This window comes from Apteryx mantelli, chromosome 9, assembly GCF_036417845.1.
Source record: "Apteryx mantelli isolate bAptMan1 chromosome 9, bAptMan1.hap1, whole genome shotgun sequence".
Lineage (NCBI taxonomy): Eukaryota > Metazoa > Chordata > Aves > Apterygiformes > Apterygidae > Apteryx > Apteryx mantelli.
The window spans coordinates 5,271,604-5,290,436 of NC_089986.1; the positions used below are offsets into that span (position 1 = coordinate 5,271,604).

Here is an 18,833-nt window from a genome sequence, read left to right on the forward strand (position 1 = left end):
TGAACAGCTGACAAATAACTTGACTGGACCCAAACTACTTGGTCTAAATCAAATCTGTATCTGGGATCTGGCTGCTCTCAATTTTACTATCACTCCAAAAGCATTCAAATGCCTAGAAACTTCAGCTGGACTTTGGCCAAAAAAATTATTCGAAACAGACAAAAAAGTATAAAAATAGCCTCATTGATTTCAATTCCTTAGATGAAACATATAGGAACAAAGCTAGACAGCTGGATACTTATTTGCTAGTTAAGACCTAAGAGCCCTGTAAGGACAAGATCCCAAGTAAATGCTGAAAGGGTTCCCCCCCCCCCCAAAAAAAAGAAAAAAAAAACGGGGAGGAAATGCATTGTAAAAAGTAATATCATGCAGCAAAGGCAGTTTCAATCTATATATGGCATTCTTTGCACACACCTTCCTTTGTGCAAATATTCCTAAGAAAGGTTTATTTTTCTTTCAGCTTTGCCTACTTCTTCTTTCTTTTTATCTTGCCTTCCCTGCACATTTGCTCACAGAGTTGTCTTGCTTTTAGTTCATGATTGAGAATTTCTTTTGGGAACAGGCTCTTCTCATCAAATACAGCTTCCAAGGCTAGAAAACAGCAGTGAATTCCACATCAAAATCAGTTACACGTTTAGCAAGACACACTGGTAGAAATCAGGCTGTTGGAAGAGGGAAAAATAAAGAGGCAGACCTCAAGCATGCAATTCACAGACAACAACACTGATTTTTCTGCTTCCAGCTCCGATGCAGTGTTAGCTTTTTGGCAATTTTCTCCGTATTTCTCTCAATTAGGGAAACAAGACTTATTCATTCATGAGGACTGTACTGTGCCTATCTCTGACTCACAACCTTTGAGTCCATTGGCCAAGTCTAAGAAGGAAGAGTTAAGATCTCAGAGATAACTTAATTCCCATGAAATAGGAGTACAGATGGAGTGGATGGAGAGGAAGAGCCTTTCTCTTGGAGCAGGACTGCAAGGTAAATTCAGTGCCTGGAAGAGAGCAGGGGATGATAGCCCTTCTTGAAAGGTGCCCCAGCTCCAGGAAAATCTTCAGTCAGAGCTATCTCCTTGTTAGGCACTGAAGTCAAACCCAGTCTATCTCAAGAGATAAATCTCTGGAAAATGAGGCCTTACTAGTGCTTATATAACTGTTTATTATATTTGACTTCCTTCCTCCTTAAAGGGATCCTGAAATGATCCCCAAATGGAGAGGTCTCCCTCCCTGTACGCACTGCCCGTACCCAACCATTACAACGTCAAGCAGAACTGCTTACTTCTTCACAGACACATGAATTCCCTGCTCTGCTGGGAAAGAGACCAGACTGGCCTTTTTTCTTTTTTTTTTTTAACCCTATATTCTTTTAATTCACTTTGCCTTCTTTACCGCTCTTTAAGGACTCATAAAAAATCAAATTATCCTGTACTGAAACAAGATTATTAAAACTTCACTGACGGTCTGCCTGACTGAGCAGGTTTACCCCGCAACCATGTATTTACATACCTGCACACAACAGGCTGATCTTCAGAAATTCCTATAGCCCCAGATTAAGGACAAGATTCTTCTTAATGTGCATATGTCTCTGCTGCTGAAGTCAGTCAGTACAAGTTCATAACTAAGAATTAAACAATATGCACTGGGCTGTTACCATGACACCTGACAGCATCTCATTTTAGTACAGACTGGAGGTGAGCCTATGTTGTTCTTCAGGAAAGAGGCCTGAGGAATTCATTAAATTGTTAACATTTTCATACATTCGTTGCATTAACTCATCATGTTCATAGATTCATAGATGAACCGCAGAGATCAAGACTTTTGCAATTATTTAAGCCAAAAATTTACTTGCATTTAGAAGCTGTGGATCCAGTACATGAAGACTGTTAGATACATGCAGGAGGAGGTCTCAGTGCTGACAGTGACTTATGACTGTGTTACAACTGTGCCACAACTGTGCCCACGATAGATTAAAACTATTCGCTGACACAAACTTGACCAACATGGCAAAGACTATATACTAGCTGTTTTCTCTATAGAGTGTTCAGCAAAAAGCCAAATCCTCTTAGCAAAGAAATGCAGATTTACTAACAGCTGTGGTTATTTAGTTTGATAAGGTTGGTGATATTTGCATATAACAAAACCTGAATGAAGTGTAATTGCTATTAAAATGCACTGTGCACACTCTTTTTGTGGCTTTCTCCTTCATCTGATATTATTTAGAGCAATTCACATAAATGCAGAAGTGTAAGACATTCTTTTCTTGGCCAGGATGAATTTTGGATAGTTGAAGCTCAATTAGCAGGAGAGTTAAGAAATGCTGGAATTATCTGTATCATAACCACAGTATTTTACACCTGGCTTTTCACAGGAAAACCAAAGAGAGCTGGGGAGTGAGAGAAAGATAGTACTGGCTGATAAAATCCTTAGCGAGAAAAAACATCCCTTGGTCAGATGGAAACAGGCACCTGATTAAAGAAAATGAAAGCTCATATGACAATTAATAGAGATCTTCCAAATATTTAATTTAAAATTTGCACAGTTGGCCTTGCTGAATCAGCTGCATATGTCTAACATAATTAGGTTCTTTCACCTCATTTCTTTCCATGAATTTAGCTATTGAGCTTTGCTATCCACCTCACTGAAAGCTGATGGTATCTCAAAAGAGCAGAGGATACTGACCTTTGAAAAGCTGGTGGTTGTAGATAACCATCATCAACTGAATGTTACAGTGTGCATAGTTTTGAGTGTTGCATATCCTACCACGTCACAATCAGATTCTTAGCTACAACGTTTTGATAGGAGGTTTTCCAAAGAATAGGGGAAAAACTGTAAAACAACTTGCATCCATCCCATCAAGGATGCTGAGACAGTAAATGATGAACAAATCAGCCTCTTTTATGAATCAGATTAAGCAGTTATAGAAATCTCGCCCAGAGCCAGTTTTACTTGAATAGTAAATGGGTCTCTCTGAATCAGAAAGACAACTAGATAGTAAATATCTATTTTAAGTACACACTGATATTGCTGACATTTTATTGGGACTCTATTTTGGTTGTTTAGTAGGACCATATAAAGAAGAATGTTGTTATCTGAAGGTGCTTGATAAAGATAGTGTGGAAGTAATTGTGAGGTTTTTTTGTTTTGTTTTGTTTCCCAGCTTCCTTTATAGTACTGCATTTACTTTCAAAACATTTCCTACTTTGTTCTGTTTCATGGAAATTTTCTTCTTAACGAGCAATTAAGCCATCACCAGACACTCACACATTTAAACTTTGGTCAGGGAAACGAGGAATTGTCTGAGGTTGTGGGGTTTTGACTATAACTGCACTTAGGAGAGAATTATTTTTCATGTTTGCTGAGACAACCTCTTGCCCAGGTATCATCCCTCAGTAGTTTGACAGCTGGATGAAGCTTATAAATGTTTCCCAAATGAACTGAAGGAAAATCTCGCATCTTATTAACCATCATACTTTGACAGAAATCATCTGGTACAATTTCTAAAACTCATTTTTCTTTCATACTCCTGGATGTATTCTTTAAAAATTTGCTCACAAATTAAAGTTCTTGCTTTCTTCCATCATAAACAAATTCAGAAGTCAATATTTCAGACTAATTCTTTCAATTAATCTGTAAAGCCTGATTCAGTGCCTGATGAAAGAAATTCCAATTTTCCAATCAAATTCAGTGGTTGTGGAACATGCCCTTACAAATAAGTTGTTCAAATACGATTATATGTCTTACTACTTACTTGAAGCCTCGGATCAGCAGCTAAGCAATAAATCTTGGAGTTCTCTATTACCTTCATCTCATTTTAGCACAGATGGTAAAAGCTAGTGACCTTTATTTTTTGCCTTTCTGTGCTGAGAGCTGGAGTAATGAGAATATAATGAAAGTCTACTTATTTTCAGACAGGGTAGGAAGCCTCAGATTTTCAGAGCACCTCTCCTCCATCTTTTCCCTGAAGTATTTGTCAGGGAGTTGAACAAAGTCAGGCTTGTTCATCCCATCGATCTCCTTGAGGGCTCCAACATTCAATAAGCAAAATGCACCTTAAAACACCGAGTTTACTGCAAAACCAAATGGGGTTGTGCTGCTGTGATAAGTTAACTCTTCTCATCTGCTCTTCCTAATATTACTCCACCTGGGCAGACAATATAGGTAGAGGCAAAAAGGTTTGGGACTTGTAAACACTGATGTATAGGATAAAACCATGATTATTTTTACCTACCAAAAACCAGTCAGTTCTTTGCTATCTTTTAGGGAAGGGAAATAAAACCATTTTTCACTTCAGTTAAAAACCCCAAGTGCTCCCTGTTAGAGGTGGGATCCTTCTTAAATATGAGATGAGCACAGCTACTGTTAAACCAGCAATGTAAATACAGAGAAATTGGGCCAGCCTCTTGAAGATAACTAATAATGTTAATTGCTACTCCAGATACTATGTTTCATTTGTTGCTGAAGGAAAATAAATATTTAGATACCATTTGAAACGATGCTGAGAGTCAGCTGGGAGTTAGTTTGAGTCCACATTGAAAGCAAGAATGCATATGACATAGCTGAAATAAATCTGTATCTGCCCACAAATCACATCAGTCATGTAATCCCCAAACATAAATTAAATGCAAGTGTCTCCCTCAAGGTCACAGTCTTGCGGAAGGAATCTATAAGTATTGATCTGAGGAGCAGTTAACCAACTTTTGCCTGCCAGCGTCTACATTTAGGCATGTTTTTTGTGCACCCTGTGGCCACCTTCACTTCATTTTCCTTAGCTATAGAACTCATCCATATTTAAAAGTGTTTCAGGGGAAAATATACATATAAATATACATATATATATATAATATATGCATGTATAAAGAAACAAGACATTGCATGAGTCAGACCTTTATGAAAGACTACAGAATGAAAATTTTACTGCCTACCAGCTAAGTAGTAACTGTTTTTATGGCTGTGCTTGTAGCTTAAGTAGTGCTCTTAGATGCCTTTTACAACATGGCTGAAGAAAGGTTTGAAACTATAATGATCCTTCAGTAGAAAGGCTCTTATTCCTTTGATTTTGTCGATTCTGAAAAATAAATGCCAACCCCAGAATATTCTGTACTTACATTGTACTTATGCGTAACTACTGAAATTTTGTCAAAACAGTTGTTTATCACTTCAGCTTCATGTTTTGTCATTTAAAATTTTCTCTTTTGTCTCCTTATAAGCTTTTCCTAGAAAATAAAAGACTTTTTGGTATAAGTATAAAAAGTGTAAAAAACAAAATCCACAGGGTAGAATATACTCTATGCTAATAGTGAGATGACCAGAATTAGCTGCTGCTGCTTCTACAATACGATGAAGCAGCACTGGGACATACAAATACATCTATAAGCCTATGCAGCTTCTTTTTGAGTAAGCATGAGAAACAGGACTACTTTAACAATTTATGGTCAGATCTAAAGCCCTTTAAAACCAAGAGAAAGTTTTTCTTGATTTCAGAGCACTTCAGATTGGGCAAATAGCCATTTGCAGATCATGTGTGAAGTGACTCACTCACTGCCAGAATACAAGCTGGATGTTTAGCAAGTGAGCCAGAAATTCAACTTACATAATAAGTCTCCAGAATATCTTTTTTTAATGGCATGTTAATTACGTAAAACTTAATAACCAGTAGAGAAGTTTATACATTACCGTAACCTCTCCAAAAAGAAAAGGGGCTCAAAGAAATGCCTCACATCACTGCAGAATTGAGAACTAGGACATGTTGATGTGATCCCAAAGCAATTACTACTAAAAGCACTGTTTCTGAGGAACCTGGCTCTGACGAAAGACAGAATCCCTCACAAGGGATTTCTACTGAAATATTTACAGGAACACCCAAAAGTCAGGGGGGTTTTTTTCCTGTGCAGAAGTGGAACAACTTAATCTGTTCATCTTTAGGCACCTGGTTTGCTCTAAGGTGAAGGAAAGGGCTGGCACCGATATGTTGTTACTTACAACAGTTAGGAATAGGCACAAAATGGCAATTCCTCAGAAAAATGCAGACTCTGCAATCTGATTAAACACAGACAGTTTGCTGGACAGAGCTCCGGCCATGATTAAGATAAAGCACATGCTCTCTCACAAAATAGTTGTATAATTACAGTCATTCATTTATTTAGCAATTTGCTCTTTTCTGATCAGAATATTAAAAACTCTGGGTGTTGGGTCCAGTGCAGGTCTGATTTTTAACTGTTTTATAGAGTGAAATCTGGGGAAATGGTCCAAAATTAGAGCCTGATTTTAAAATAATTTCAAAAATTTTTACTCAAACAGAATGTTTTTCACTTGCTGCTTACTCTTTAATAAATACTGTATTCCATATAAAAATAATCCCCCATACAACAAGAATACTGTTGATTTTACTTCATTTTGGTTAAAACTTATTCAGAGTACAAGGCATTTCTAAGATTAAAACTGTAAATGTTATTTTAAAAACTTTGAATTTGCAAATATTTCAAGGTTTTGTGTTAAACCTTGTGTTGGTACAATTGCATTTTGATTTGCTTGTATCCTGGATGGTCCAGGCTACAGAAGGTTGTTGAAGACTGAGATGCTTAAAAGCATACCAAAGTGATAAAGATTAATACATTGTTATATTGCCACCAGGACTAATCATCTTTCATAATAACATATAACAAACCACACTATTATTGGAAAAGTAAAGTCTATTTGTATACTAATAGAGCAATATACATTATATTAACAAACGTACGTCATGATATATCATCCCCTTTCCATTTGAAGGAGATGCTTTCTACTACATACTAGACATGTGGGTGATGCTGGGAAACTCCATCTGCTCTTTGCTCATTGCAGGAATCCAGCTGGAGGATGTGGAAAGTACAGCACAAAAGGTTGAGAAAGCACATGAATTTACTTAAATATTTAATTATGTTAGCCTAACAAACCTAAATGGTCCAAATTGGAGACAATTTAAATGTTTTATTTCAACATAAAATATTCAAGTGTTTCAATATTCTCAAAAAAATTTCAATCTGAAGTGCTGTTTGGGGGGGGGGGGTTGTTTGGTGTTTTTTGTTTGGGTTTGTTTGTTTTTCATCCAAATTTCATCCATCTTCTTCCTTTTTTACCTGTACTTTTTTCTGGCTACATCTGATCCTTGTGGAAGGAAAGAATATTTTCAATTTGCTGTTCTTCCTGAGAACACTGAGCACAGCTTGAGCACTTACTTGAAGTTTGAATAATTTCTTACAGTCTTCAGATAAAATTGGCAGACTGCTGTACATAAAATTAGGATATATATCAGTTGTTATCCTTTTCCTGAAAGAAAAAGATACAAGGAAAGACAGAAAGCATGCATCTCCTGAGAGATCCATAGAGCTGTAGTATTTATTTCTACCATAGCAGTTCTTAAATGCTTTTCTGTTTATAAAAGTCAGAGTAACTACCATACCACAGCTACCTTTTATTTATTTATTTATTTCATGTTTCTGCTCAGGTACTGTCAAAATCTAAAGAGGGAAGAGTAGTTCAAGACACTCCTGCCTTCCGCAGAAAAAGCTAGTATAGCTGAACAGAACAGGAGACTCCAGTGATACAGGAAGGGACGTGAAGAAGTGAAGTGGCTTATTAAGAAAATATGGAAAAAAAAGCTTTGTTGTTACAAGAAATTTGTCAACTTGGGCAAGTGTTCCAGACACCACTGAGAGCAACCCTACAGATGCAAAGGGGACGAGTGGACGGGAATCCCTCCGCGCAGGTGAGAGCAACGGCACATCTGGAACATCCTAGGCAGGGGGTTGGCTGGGTGTCTTGTCCTCGCTGCAACCGGGACAGTAGTCTTGGCCAAAAAAGAAAACACTCAACTGCCTGATGAAAACAGACAGGATTCATCTGAAAGTTTTGCCAGGGCCATTGCTTGCTGCTTGTAATCCTGGCCCTGAAGGATTGATGAGGAAAAGCCTCCTACTAATCTCATAAATTTATTGATGGTGGGAGGGAGAACAGCAGCTTTTCTTTAGCTGCCTGGTTGAACACTCACCAAAATAAATAAAAGGGCTCCCACAGACTTCAATCAGTAGCTTAGACCTGAAGTCTGAAGCTTTGCTCCATTTTTCCCCTTTTTTTTTTTTTAAGGGTTTAACTAAATTCCTTCACATTTGTCCTATCAAACTAGAGAGTAAAAATAAAAATGGAATGCTTCTCTTGCATTCTGCATTCTGTGTATTCCATGTTTTCACCAACCTGACCAGGTCCCCTGTTATGAGCTACTGACTCATTTTATCAATAGTCACAATAATGGATCAAGCTCCAGCAGGAGCAAGCTGCCATCAGCTGGCTCCTTCGAGTATTCCAAAGCTTGGCATAGCCAGCACCTCCACGTGAAATTAAGTTTGCTCCTCTAAAAACACAAATGTGACCAAACGTGCAGGCTGAGCAATTCAACACTGAAGCCTTCTGTTATGCATGAGCTCATTCTTCCATATTCTTAAATATTCAATAGGACAAACTTGCAAGTAGGTTTCATCCACATGAGCTGTGTATGACACATTAGTTACCAGAAGCATTCAGTTCCCAAAGCAATACAAAATACAAAAGAGTTACAGGATTAAAAGCATTCTTTCAGGAATTTTTGACCTTTGTTTTCTGTTCAGGAATATTGTGATCCAAAATAAATCTCTGTATAAACAATTTTCCTTATAGGAGTGAACCTAACTCGTTAAACTGAATATACTTTATAGAGGCAGGAAAGAAAATATTCAGTAGCCCTTTGAACAGCAGCTATGATTTCCTAAATCACAGCAAATAAATCTGCAGCTTTTCTATTTGCTTTGTAGACACAGGTAGATTCAAAGAATGCCCAGTGAAAGCAACAGAAAATACAGTTTACATTCTCAAGAAGGCAGAAAACAGCAGAAGATACCAATACAGAACCAAAATCTGCCCTGATCTACATCCTATGCAATCTCACTGAATTCAGAGAAATTTCATGGGCTATAAAGCAGCACATATTATGATTCTATGCATGTTGCCAGACTTTAGATTATTTAAATTCCCTGTTGTTATCAGTTACCACCAGTTCAGTTCACATAAAAAGATAGAACAGATCTATAACAAGAGTTAATGCTTTGTTGTTTGGGGGGGAAAAAAAAAAACAAAAACAACAACATTCAGTTTAAAAAAAAACACCTCTAATTGAACCATTCTTTTTAAGAGAAAAAGAAAGGTTCTTACTAACATAATAAATTATAACCATTAATAACCTTCCCCCACAAATTCATTTTAATCATTGTAGACAAACTGAGCCAAGCCAGTATACAGAAAATAATTTACAATACCTGTCATTGAAATATTCTATCTAGAAAGAAAAGCCTCATAACAGCATTGTTGCAGTATGTGTCAGTCATGAGTCACCTGCAGACATCGTATGCCTCTGAGGAGACATTCTTCAAGCAGAACCACATTGCTGTTTTACTGAGTATCTACAAAACATATCCCAAATGATTATAAAGGACTTTATAGCTGTAAAAAGACATTACAGAAATTCATAGCTAGTTTTCCCGTTTTTGTACCTATTGCTTTATGAATCCCAGTCTCTTTTGAAGAGAAGGTTCACAGTATTACAATTTCAAAATAATGAGCTAAATTTTGCCATCCTTCATCATGGTAAAGAGAATCATCATTTCCTGGGGATTAATCACTGAGTTTCAGTAGAACCATTCATTGACTAATGATCAAACTCAACAAACAAGGCAGCAGATGGTGGCTATGTGAGATTTCCGATGCCTTCTTTAATGAGCACAAAATATATTCACTACCTTATTTGCACATCCCAACCACTACATCAGTGAGTTGTCTACACACAAGCAGCTGTCTGCACAGAAAGCATTACCTAATTATGGGGCCAGATCCTCAGCCAACGTATATTGGCCTGGTTCCTTTTAGGTCAACAGAGATGCACAGTTTGTGTCATCTAAGTATTAGATTTATGACTTCTGGAGGTTCTTTGCTGAACTGCAGGATCAACATAAGTCACTTATTCCAGGGGGCCCAAGCGTTATTAAAAATGCAGCTCCTCAGCCATCACTGCAGTTCCACTGACTTCGACAATCCTACACTGCTTTACTCAGGATTATATCAGCAGCTGGCTGATGTACAGACCCCTAAAAGCTTAATAACCTTATTGTTCCTTTGACATAGCAGCGACACTCAGAGCATTGTAAGTCTCCCTCATCTAAGATATTTAGCTCCTTAGACACCATCAAGCAGATATGCATCATAGCTGGCGTACATACACAGTAGATCACTAATTCATTTCTTACGGCCCTCCTGGGTGTTGTATGGGCTGAAACAACTGCCTTCCTTGAAACGTACATAAGTATCTGTGTTTATTTTCCCATCATACTGCCTGGGGAGTAAGGGGAGAGGGAGCCAAAATAAGAACTATATAGAGAAAATGGCTTGACAAGTACTTTCCGTATACTTTCTTCTGCAGAGTACTCTACGGTATTTCTCCTCTGCGAGGCTGCAGTTTGGAGTGGGTCATGATTACCCATTTCCAACCAGACTGCTAGTCTGTACAGACTGTCAAAGCAATGAAATTTTCCAGTTCTGAGTAGTCCCCAGGGTAGAGTTCTGCAAGATGCAGTTTCATGAGCAGTTAGTGTTATTTACAGTCTGGAACTAAACAAGGCAAAAATTAAGGGAATGCTCCTAGCCTAAGTTAATAATATAAAAATGCTCATGTAGATCTGTGACAGTAAACAAAAGCAATAGCCCTGAGGATATGAAGAATATGTGGAAGTGAATAAAGTGAACACCAGCTCCAGGCTGCCTTTTGTCACTCTGGCAGGACAAAATTGTAAGTAATCTCCCTAAGGCTAGGCTCAATTGACACGAATTTACTGGCACATGGGATACTATATGCACAGGAAAATACAATATTTCATCTCCAGCTCACAACAGTATTACTTGGATAAGTTGCTTTCTCATCTGATTTGGACTGCAGAAACTTTGGAGGATTGAAGTTGAAGGTAGGTTGTATAAAAAAGTTTCTTACCCACATGGAAATATATACAAGTTCTATATGAAAGTTCACTTTAAAAAGGTTAACAGAACTTGCATTCTTATAGGGATGTAACAGTGGTCACTGCATAAAAACAGAGAAAAGTCCTTTTTATAAATAGAATATTTATAGAGGTTTTCTGTGAAAAAAAATCAGAAAGTTTGAAAATTTTAAGCTGTTGGAAAAATAAGCAACTGAAATCTTCCTGATTCATTTGAAGAGATAAAGTTCTCCAAGCAGATGAAAATCAAACCATGACGGTATCACACCTTCTATTTCAGAGACGTCTATTTGGCGTAGGAAACCATGATATTTGGGGTGCTGTGGCTTCAGGCAGGCACTACTGGCTCAACTCCATCTATCGTCAGCAGGACTGAAAGAGGAAAGCGGCTCCAGCTTCGCCCTGCTTTGCTGCGTGCAAACAACAGGTAATTCATGGACTTAAGTGAACAAGCTCAGAATATTTAAATAATAAGCTTCTAGCTGTGCAGGAGCAAGTTAGTATTATAAACAGAACACACATGCATTTATAATTCATTTCCCCTGTTAAGAGATAGATATCTGAGGTTAAAAAAAAAGTGTATTATATTATTCAAAGGAAGAAATCTTCCTTTTCAACAAAGTTTAATAATAATAAACATACTATCTTATCTTTTGCCAATAATTCACCAGCTGTGATGTTCACTCTCAGGTATTTTAAAATAAATATTTACTCCTAACTCACACACCCTACCAAGTCTACAAGACAAAGGTAGAGCAAATATTTATATCTGGCATATTTCAGAACTCAAAAACCTGATTCAAAGACAAGTGAGAAAGAAATCACTTAGATTTGAAAATACCAGTATCTTAGAACCTGATTTTATGAATTTTCAGCTTTTCCTGTAAGATCTTTGTCAAATGAAAAACTCGGCTAAAGCAGCCTCTAAGTTTCTGATGCAAATAGAAAATGAACAGTTGATTTTTACTTAGAAATTGGACTCAAGGCCTTTTGCTGCTCTGCATACCTCTCCCCCCGCTGCCTAACACCTATCCTTTCAAAAGGCTTCATTTTAGGCTTAGATCATACAAACTGGCCACGTTCTGAGAAGCAAGGACAGTGCAAGGTTCTGACATGAATGTGAGGCTCCGCATTACAAGGTTTGTATTTGGGACCATCGTAGAAATGCTCAATGTTGACTGCTTCGAGACTTTGGATTTCCTGCCTGGATTGATTCCTTCAATCTTAGACTGATGGATGGAAGAAGTAGGGAGAAATGAAGCATTTCTCCCTGCCCCTGTTAGGTTGTAATAAGGTACATTCAAGGGCTTTCAGTCCTGCCTCCTTAAGGTCAGTATGAGCCAAAGCTTGTGTCTTCTTTCACTGCCTATGTAATTGCCAATTCTATTAGCAAAAATTGAACTTGGGATCTTCAGTATCAAAAAGCATCTAAATTAAAGGCTGAAATCCTTTACCTGCTATCGCTGCTAAAATTAGCTGCTGAGAGACACTCAAACTAAGCCAGTAAATGATTCAAACAGCCATATATGTAGAGATTCCAAATTAAATCAACAAGGTATGAAGATTATATAGCATCATTTTGATGATTATTGTGTGCACTGTATTTTCACGCATGCTTTGCTACACAGAAAATATCTTATTTTGATGACTGCATGGTGATAGGGACCCAACTACCCTTTCATTCACTCCACTCAGTCACACACATGCATACAGACTCAGGAAAAAAACGCTTAAATTAAAAATGCTTAAATTAAAAAAAGTCCACCGTACACTAAAGCTCAATCGAAACATACATTTGTCCTTTACTCTCAGAAAGTTCTAATTTAATATCTGGTAAGTAATAGACCTTGGCCACAAGCCAATTCCTCAGCCCTCCCACGCAGTAATCAAATCAGCCTTGTGTAATAATATGGCACATTTCCAGACGGTCTATTCGGCAATAAACATTCTGCTACCTGTAACTAGAGTACCTGGCAGGAAAAATGCAGCACGGAGGATATCGGAGCGACACCCCTCCTCGCCATTCTGCGGCTTGAACAGCAACCTGCTTCATCTGCCCCAGGTGGAAGACTGTAATTACCCTTGTAAAAGAGGCACAAATAAACCAGGCACAACTTAACCTAGTCTCACCAGACTACTACAGAAAGCTTTCTATTAGTATTGCTTCTAACAGGTTGTACTGGATTTTGATTTGCATTGCCAGAAAAATGCCATTTCATGACAAATCAGAGAATAGAACAGTAAGTGCCACAAATACTATTTCCCTACCAAAGTAGAACAAAGAATCTGGCTTGCAGCAGTGACAGCCCTATGGGATATATGTTCTGAGCAGCAGACATATCAGTGATATTACTAATACCTACAGTGTTCCAGATACATATTAGTGTATGAGTAGCTTGTAACGTGTCATCTGGTAGGATGACATCCTAATCTCGAGTGGTATTCAGATCTACAGCATGGGTACACAGGTATTTAAACTGCAAAAAATATTGCCACCGTGTTTTCAAAGAACAGTGCAGAAATAAGCAATAATATACTTCTTAAATTTTAACATTTGCTTTTGGGAAGAAAAAAAGGCAAGTCAGTGAAATGATCATGCCTGAAAAAATGATGGGCTCTAGAGGCTGCCGGGGGCAGGGGGGGCAGGGGGACGACATATAATCTTTGCCAAAATACAGACCTTTCAGTCTAGTCTGGTGTACAGAAGATATAGCCTGCCTGCAACTAGATTTTGTATGGCACGGAGATGTTTTATTCTCTGTTGATTTACATTGATTTTCTTCTCCATGCCACATAAAACTTTGTTTAAAAGGACTAGAGCCAATAACTGGAATCAGAAAAAAATCAACAACGGATTGACAAGACACTGTAGAGAGAATAAAACGAACTCCATCATCCTCGTTATATGCCTGTGCCTAGTTCTGTGCCTGTGTAAGAGTCATAGGAGCCAAGGAGTCCAGGAGCCAGCCGTTTTCCAGCCAAGTGCGACTACAACGATGGTCATTTAGCGTACCAAAAGGCCAGGAGGAGGGGCTGGCTCTAGAAAGCTCAGGCAGAAGCTCAGTCCTCTAATGATTCCTGTTGACAGCTAGTGGCGATTCATTTTTTCCAGTTATTAGCCCCCCAAAATGTAGGGGACTAATCTAAACCAGTTGCCTAGTCTCCTACGACGGTCGGTGGAGACTCAGAAAGCAGTTCATCCCATCTATGCAAGCCAGCTAAAGAGCAAACCTTTCCTGGAGACAAAACAAAACAAAACAAAAAACCCCCCCCACAAACACAGATAAGCATTTAGATTATCAAATTTGGGTGAGGTCAAGCCTGCTCCTAGGCATCAGTTGAAAACAATGCAATAATACTAATTAATATTATTCTTGGTTTGTTGCAAACATCACTGATTCAGAGATTCAAGAGTTGTAGTCACTCATGAGCCATGATTACTTTAGAAGCATGTGTGGACAGCTACAGTATGTTCCCTAAATATAGACTTGTGGTTGAGGATTATTATCCAAAAACAATAAATATTATAAAAATACAAAACATATAAAGAGATACCATGTAGACCTGATATTAAAAGGCATTTTTCTCCTTTTCCAGAGCACTGTCAATATGTTGTATGTAATGGGCTTACGGCCATGAGTGGGTATTTTCCTTGCTGATTTTATATCTTAAAAGGCATAGAAAGATGCATTTGTTCTGAAAGCTTCAGAGATGATAAAAAGACACAAAAGCAATTTATCCCATCCTATTCCTCCTGTCAGCATAATTCCACAGTAAATAACTGCTGCATAAATCACCTCTTTAGGTACAGCAGAATCTGTATTCTTTGAATTTAAGTTTAGAGATAAAATGTTTTCACATTATGTCTCACTGTATTCTTACTAACATTGGTAAATATTATGAAAATATAAATTAGTACAAAGTAATATCAGTACAAAAAGGGGGGGGATGTAATTTCCATTCTTCAGCCATCTTGAACAATTTTAAAGTGTACTTTCCCCTCTATTATAAAGCAGAGAGAACAAAGTCTTATGAAGTTAACATGTGACAATTCCGTGCTGTAGGCATCAATCTTACAGTAGTCTGAATATGGACAGACCCATGGATTCAAACAGGTTTCAGGATTGATTGGTGCAGAACTGGTACCTTAGTTTGCAAGAGATATGCTGAATAATTTCCTCAACTACGCTGCATCTTTTATAGCAAAATTCTCTCCCCATGATACACAGCCAGATCTAAATCTTCCTGCACTGGGTTGTCAACCAGCCAGTAAGTTACTAAGCCTTGAGCAAATTAAACTTCAATAAATTTTATCTTAAAAAACTGAAGCAAACAATACATTTTAATAATTTATCTTTTCCTGCTGTTTTGTATAATGTATACAGTACCTCTCCCAGCCTGCCACCAATATCATGGTCTTTAGTACCAGGATCTGGGAGATGTCAACTACTGTGTCCATTTCAACATGGAGTTTGTGGTGACAGTGAAGCCACAAGCTTCCAGCTGAGAAAGAAATTCATAACTTTTTAGTATAGACACAGCAGAAAAACGCTCCAGTAATTTCAGAATCAAAGCAGTGAAGGAATAAATCCATTGCGTCTCATTCGTGACTACCCTGGCATAGATGCCTGAAAGACAAAGGTATTATATGGCAAAAAAACCCTGATATAATCCAAGAATCAGGTCACAGGAATTAATAAAACAAATACTACAGCTCTCCCCTCCCTCTATAAGGTTTGTTCTGTCTTCATGAAAAAAGTTGATCTCCCATTTTATGAATAGAGGAAACAGAGACAAAAATTTAAATTAACATGTTCCAGGTCATGAAGACAGACAACAGAACTGCATATCAGAGGCAGGGCATGAACCAGTGATGTGAGAGTTAGAAAATGTAAATTCTCTCCAAATCCCCTGCTTGTACTGGCACAATTCACTGCTTTGAAGGAATCTCTCCCGTTTTTCAGGTAGTCCTATCCATATTCAGTAATTCTGACATCTCCAGAATATAGCAGACTTACAGCCCTTACGCAGAAGCAACTCCATTTCACGTGCAGTAAAAATAACTTCCTGGGACATGACATTACATGCGGATTGCTCCGACTGTGCCCACTGACTGTTTCTCTGGGATTGCAGGATACCATCAGCTTGGCCTGCAAGTTAAAATGCCATCCAGTGGAGCAGTAATGTTCGTAGTCTGCTTCCCTGGCAGTAGGATTGATAAGTACACCTGAACTGCGCTCCCCTTTGGAGGGCTCTAGAGACCCCCCAGGTCAGTCCTCGCTGTTTTCTGAGTCACTCTGCATCGGGCTGTAGAGACACCCAGCTCTCTCCACCGAGTCGGCTGAGGGGGAATTTAGGTCACCTGATGTGCCCCCCCGCCAGCCTACCTGTCCTCTGACGCGCTCACACTGCACGCAGTGATCTCTCTATTCATGCGTAACTCCAGTTCTTCCTGCACTAGCCTGACTTCTTCCTAAACACCAAGAAAAATAAGGTCTGTACATTGCTACACCCCAGTCTATGTGCTTTGGCTAGGCTTATATTCATTAATTTACAGTCTGGCTCCTACAGATTAAAATAGCTTTTAAGAAGATGCAGTTTGGGGAAATATTGGTAGTACATCTCATTTTAAATGCAATATAATTCATGAAGCAATAACTTATATTGATAGTAATTTTAGATAAGATATATTTGCCATTAAAAGAGGAACGTATTTTCCACCTGTTGGTATTCCAACTAGGCATGTTTTATAGAAGCAATCTGTTTCAAAGGTGTTGCACACTTTTTTTTTTAATGTAAATGAGATTCAGGGAGGCTCCATCTTCAGTTTTATTTACAAGATGAAAATACTGAAATAAGAAATTCCCTTGCTATAATATCCCTACTGGACACACTTGACCTTAGCTTAATGACACTGATTTAAAACTCTTGGTCTTACTATTTGGACTTTCCTCTAGTTCATTCTTTAAAAACATCACAGTTGCACCTGCTTTTTGTATTGTTACAGCTGTTTAAAATAGGGCTATGGTTTTATAATGCTATTTTTCAAAAGTTAGACAGGTATAATAGAAGTGCTAATATTGCTATACATATTCACATAGGTATAGCTCATCTCTTTCCATTAAGAGGTAAGTTATCTTGATATAATTGCACCATATCCAGAGCTGGGCAGTCATTCTAGTCATATTAATCTCAAACTTTTATATTTAGACAAGCCCTAATGTAGCATTAAGAGAAGCCTCTTTTCCAGGAAATGCATATTACTGGGGTTTCAACTTCTTTGAAGTAACATTCCTAGGAGAACAATTCTTGCTAGACAAAGCCACAAGTATAACTCACATTAACCTCAGCATCAGCATTCTGGATAATAGGGAAAAGCATAAAGGCATAAGCTTGATATTATGTTACAACGCTGAGATCAAGGCAGCAAGAATATTACTTTTTTTGGGGGGGGGGGGGGACACTATTTTATAGAGAAGTTTTTGCCTCTGAGATACCATCAGGGACCAGAAATACTTTGAACTGGTGCATTGTATTTACACTGCCATATTCCCTACAGCTACACAATATCCTCCCCCTACTTCCAGCGAGTTTGTGCTAGACTAAGTCACTCTGATTGTGTCCAATTGCTGGGGGGAAAAAAAAACATGCACAGAAATACATGCATTTGGAACTGAATCTAGCCGCTTTTGAGCGATTGCATGGTCTAGCAAGCAAGCATTGGGCCAAGACCCGCAAGACTGATTCTCTGGCCAACTCAGCTGCTCAATTTCTGCATTACCTTTAAACTCATTTTCCAATACTATCCTTTGTTTTACACACGCACTGTGAACTCCCTGCATACAGACTTTCGCCCAGCATCTGCTAATATATGTGATGGGTTTTACTACAGAAAAGCTAGTAAACAATTTGGATATGTCAGAACTGAAGAAGTCAGGTTAGAGCAAGTGGGTTAGAGCGAGTTTCGTGTGCACTCAAGTTGAAAATTAACAGCACTATATACTAGCCTTTCTTTGCGAAACTGGTATTCTCACCTGGAGCATATATGTCAAGGTCCAAGACAAAAGTCCCCTTAGTTTATGTGGTGGGTTTTTCATATGGTGAAATGTTTGAGAACATTACAAATTTACAAGTTTAATTTTTATTACCTTTTGACACACCAACATTTGAATCGACACTGCCCAGTGTGGAGATCAGCATGTTATTTACTAAAGTAGCTCTCATTTCAAAACATTCATCTTGTAGTCACAGCCGTCTTAACCAGCTGATAACCCATCCCTTAAAGCAAGGGAATAACCTTCTAGGCGTTAAAAAGGGGATGTCCTGCTTACGTTATCAAGAGCCATATGCTGTGCAGGGCTTGGCATGTTACAGGGACTGCTACGAAGCTACACTAAAGCGGGGCAAAAAGCATCGAGGTCAAATCCTGTATGGCTTTCTGATACAGCCTATCTCCTTTAAATCATTGGAAGTACTTGAATAAGAAAAGCAGGATTTTTCCCATATGTTGCACATTCCTTGAAGCAAGGATTATATATCAGAGTTTGTGTATATCTAGGGTTTCAGACAAGCAATGAAATCAGACTGCATTTTCCTAACACCATTAAGATTTCAACATCTCTTCCTTAGCGAGGCAGTGGAAAACAATGTGCTATTGTTTCGACATTTTGTATCAGGGTATGTTTTGTATGGGTAAAACTGCAAAAGAAGCCAAAACCTTGAAAGGGTAAAGTGAAGGAAGGGGTTTGCTACACCTCTACTCTTCCATTTGCACTTGCAGTTA

The 18,833-nt window shown here is 38.2% G+C and overlaps 1 protein-coding gene across 1 annotated transcript in view; it reads right to left on the minus strand.

The window, feature by feature from the left end:
- Positions 1–466: 466 nt before the first annotated feature.
- Positions 467–18,833, minus strand: part of WDR49 (WD repeat domain 49) — a 33,107-nt gene continuing 14,740 nt past the window's right edge. Inside the window, 9 exon segments of the mRNA XM_067302172.1 lie at positions 467–591; positions 2,679–2,755; positions 3,940–4,048; positions 7,237–7,304; positions 8,229–8,309; positions 8,311–8,416; positions 13,006–13,058; positions 13,060–13,131; positions 15,439–15,546. Coding sequence (XP_067158273.1) covers positions 467–591; positions 2,679–2,755; positions 3,940–4,048; positions 7,237–7,304; positions 8,229–8,309; positions 8,311–8,416; positions 13,006–13,058; positions 13,060–13,131; positions 15,439–15,546 — 799 coding nt within the window.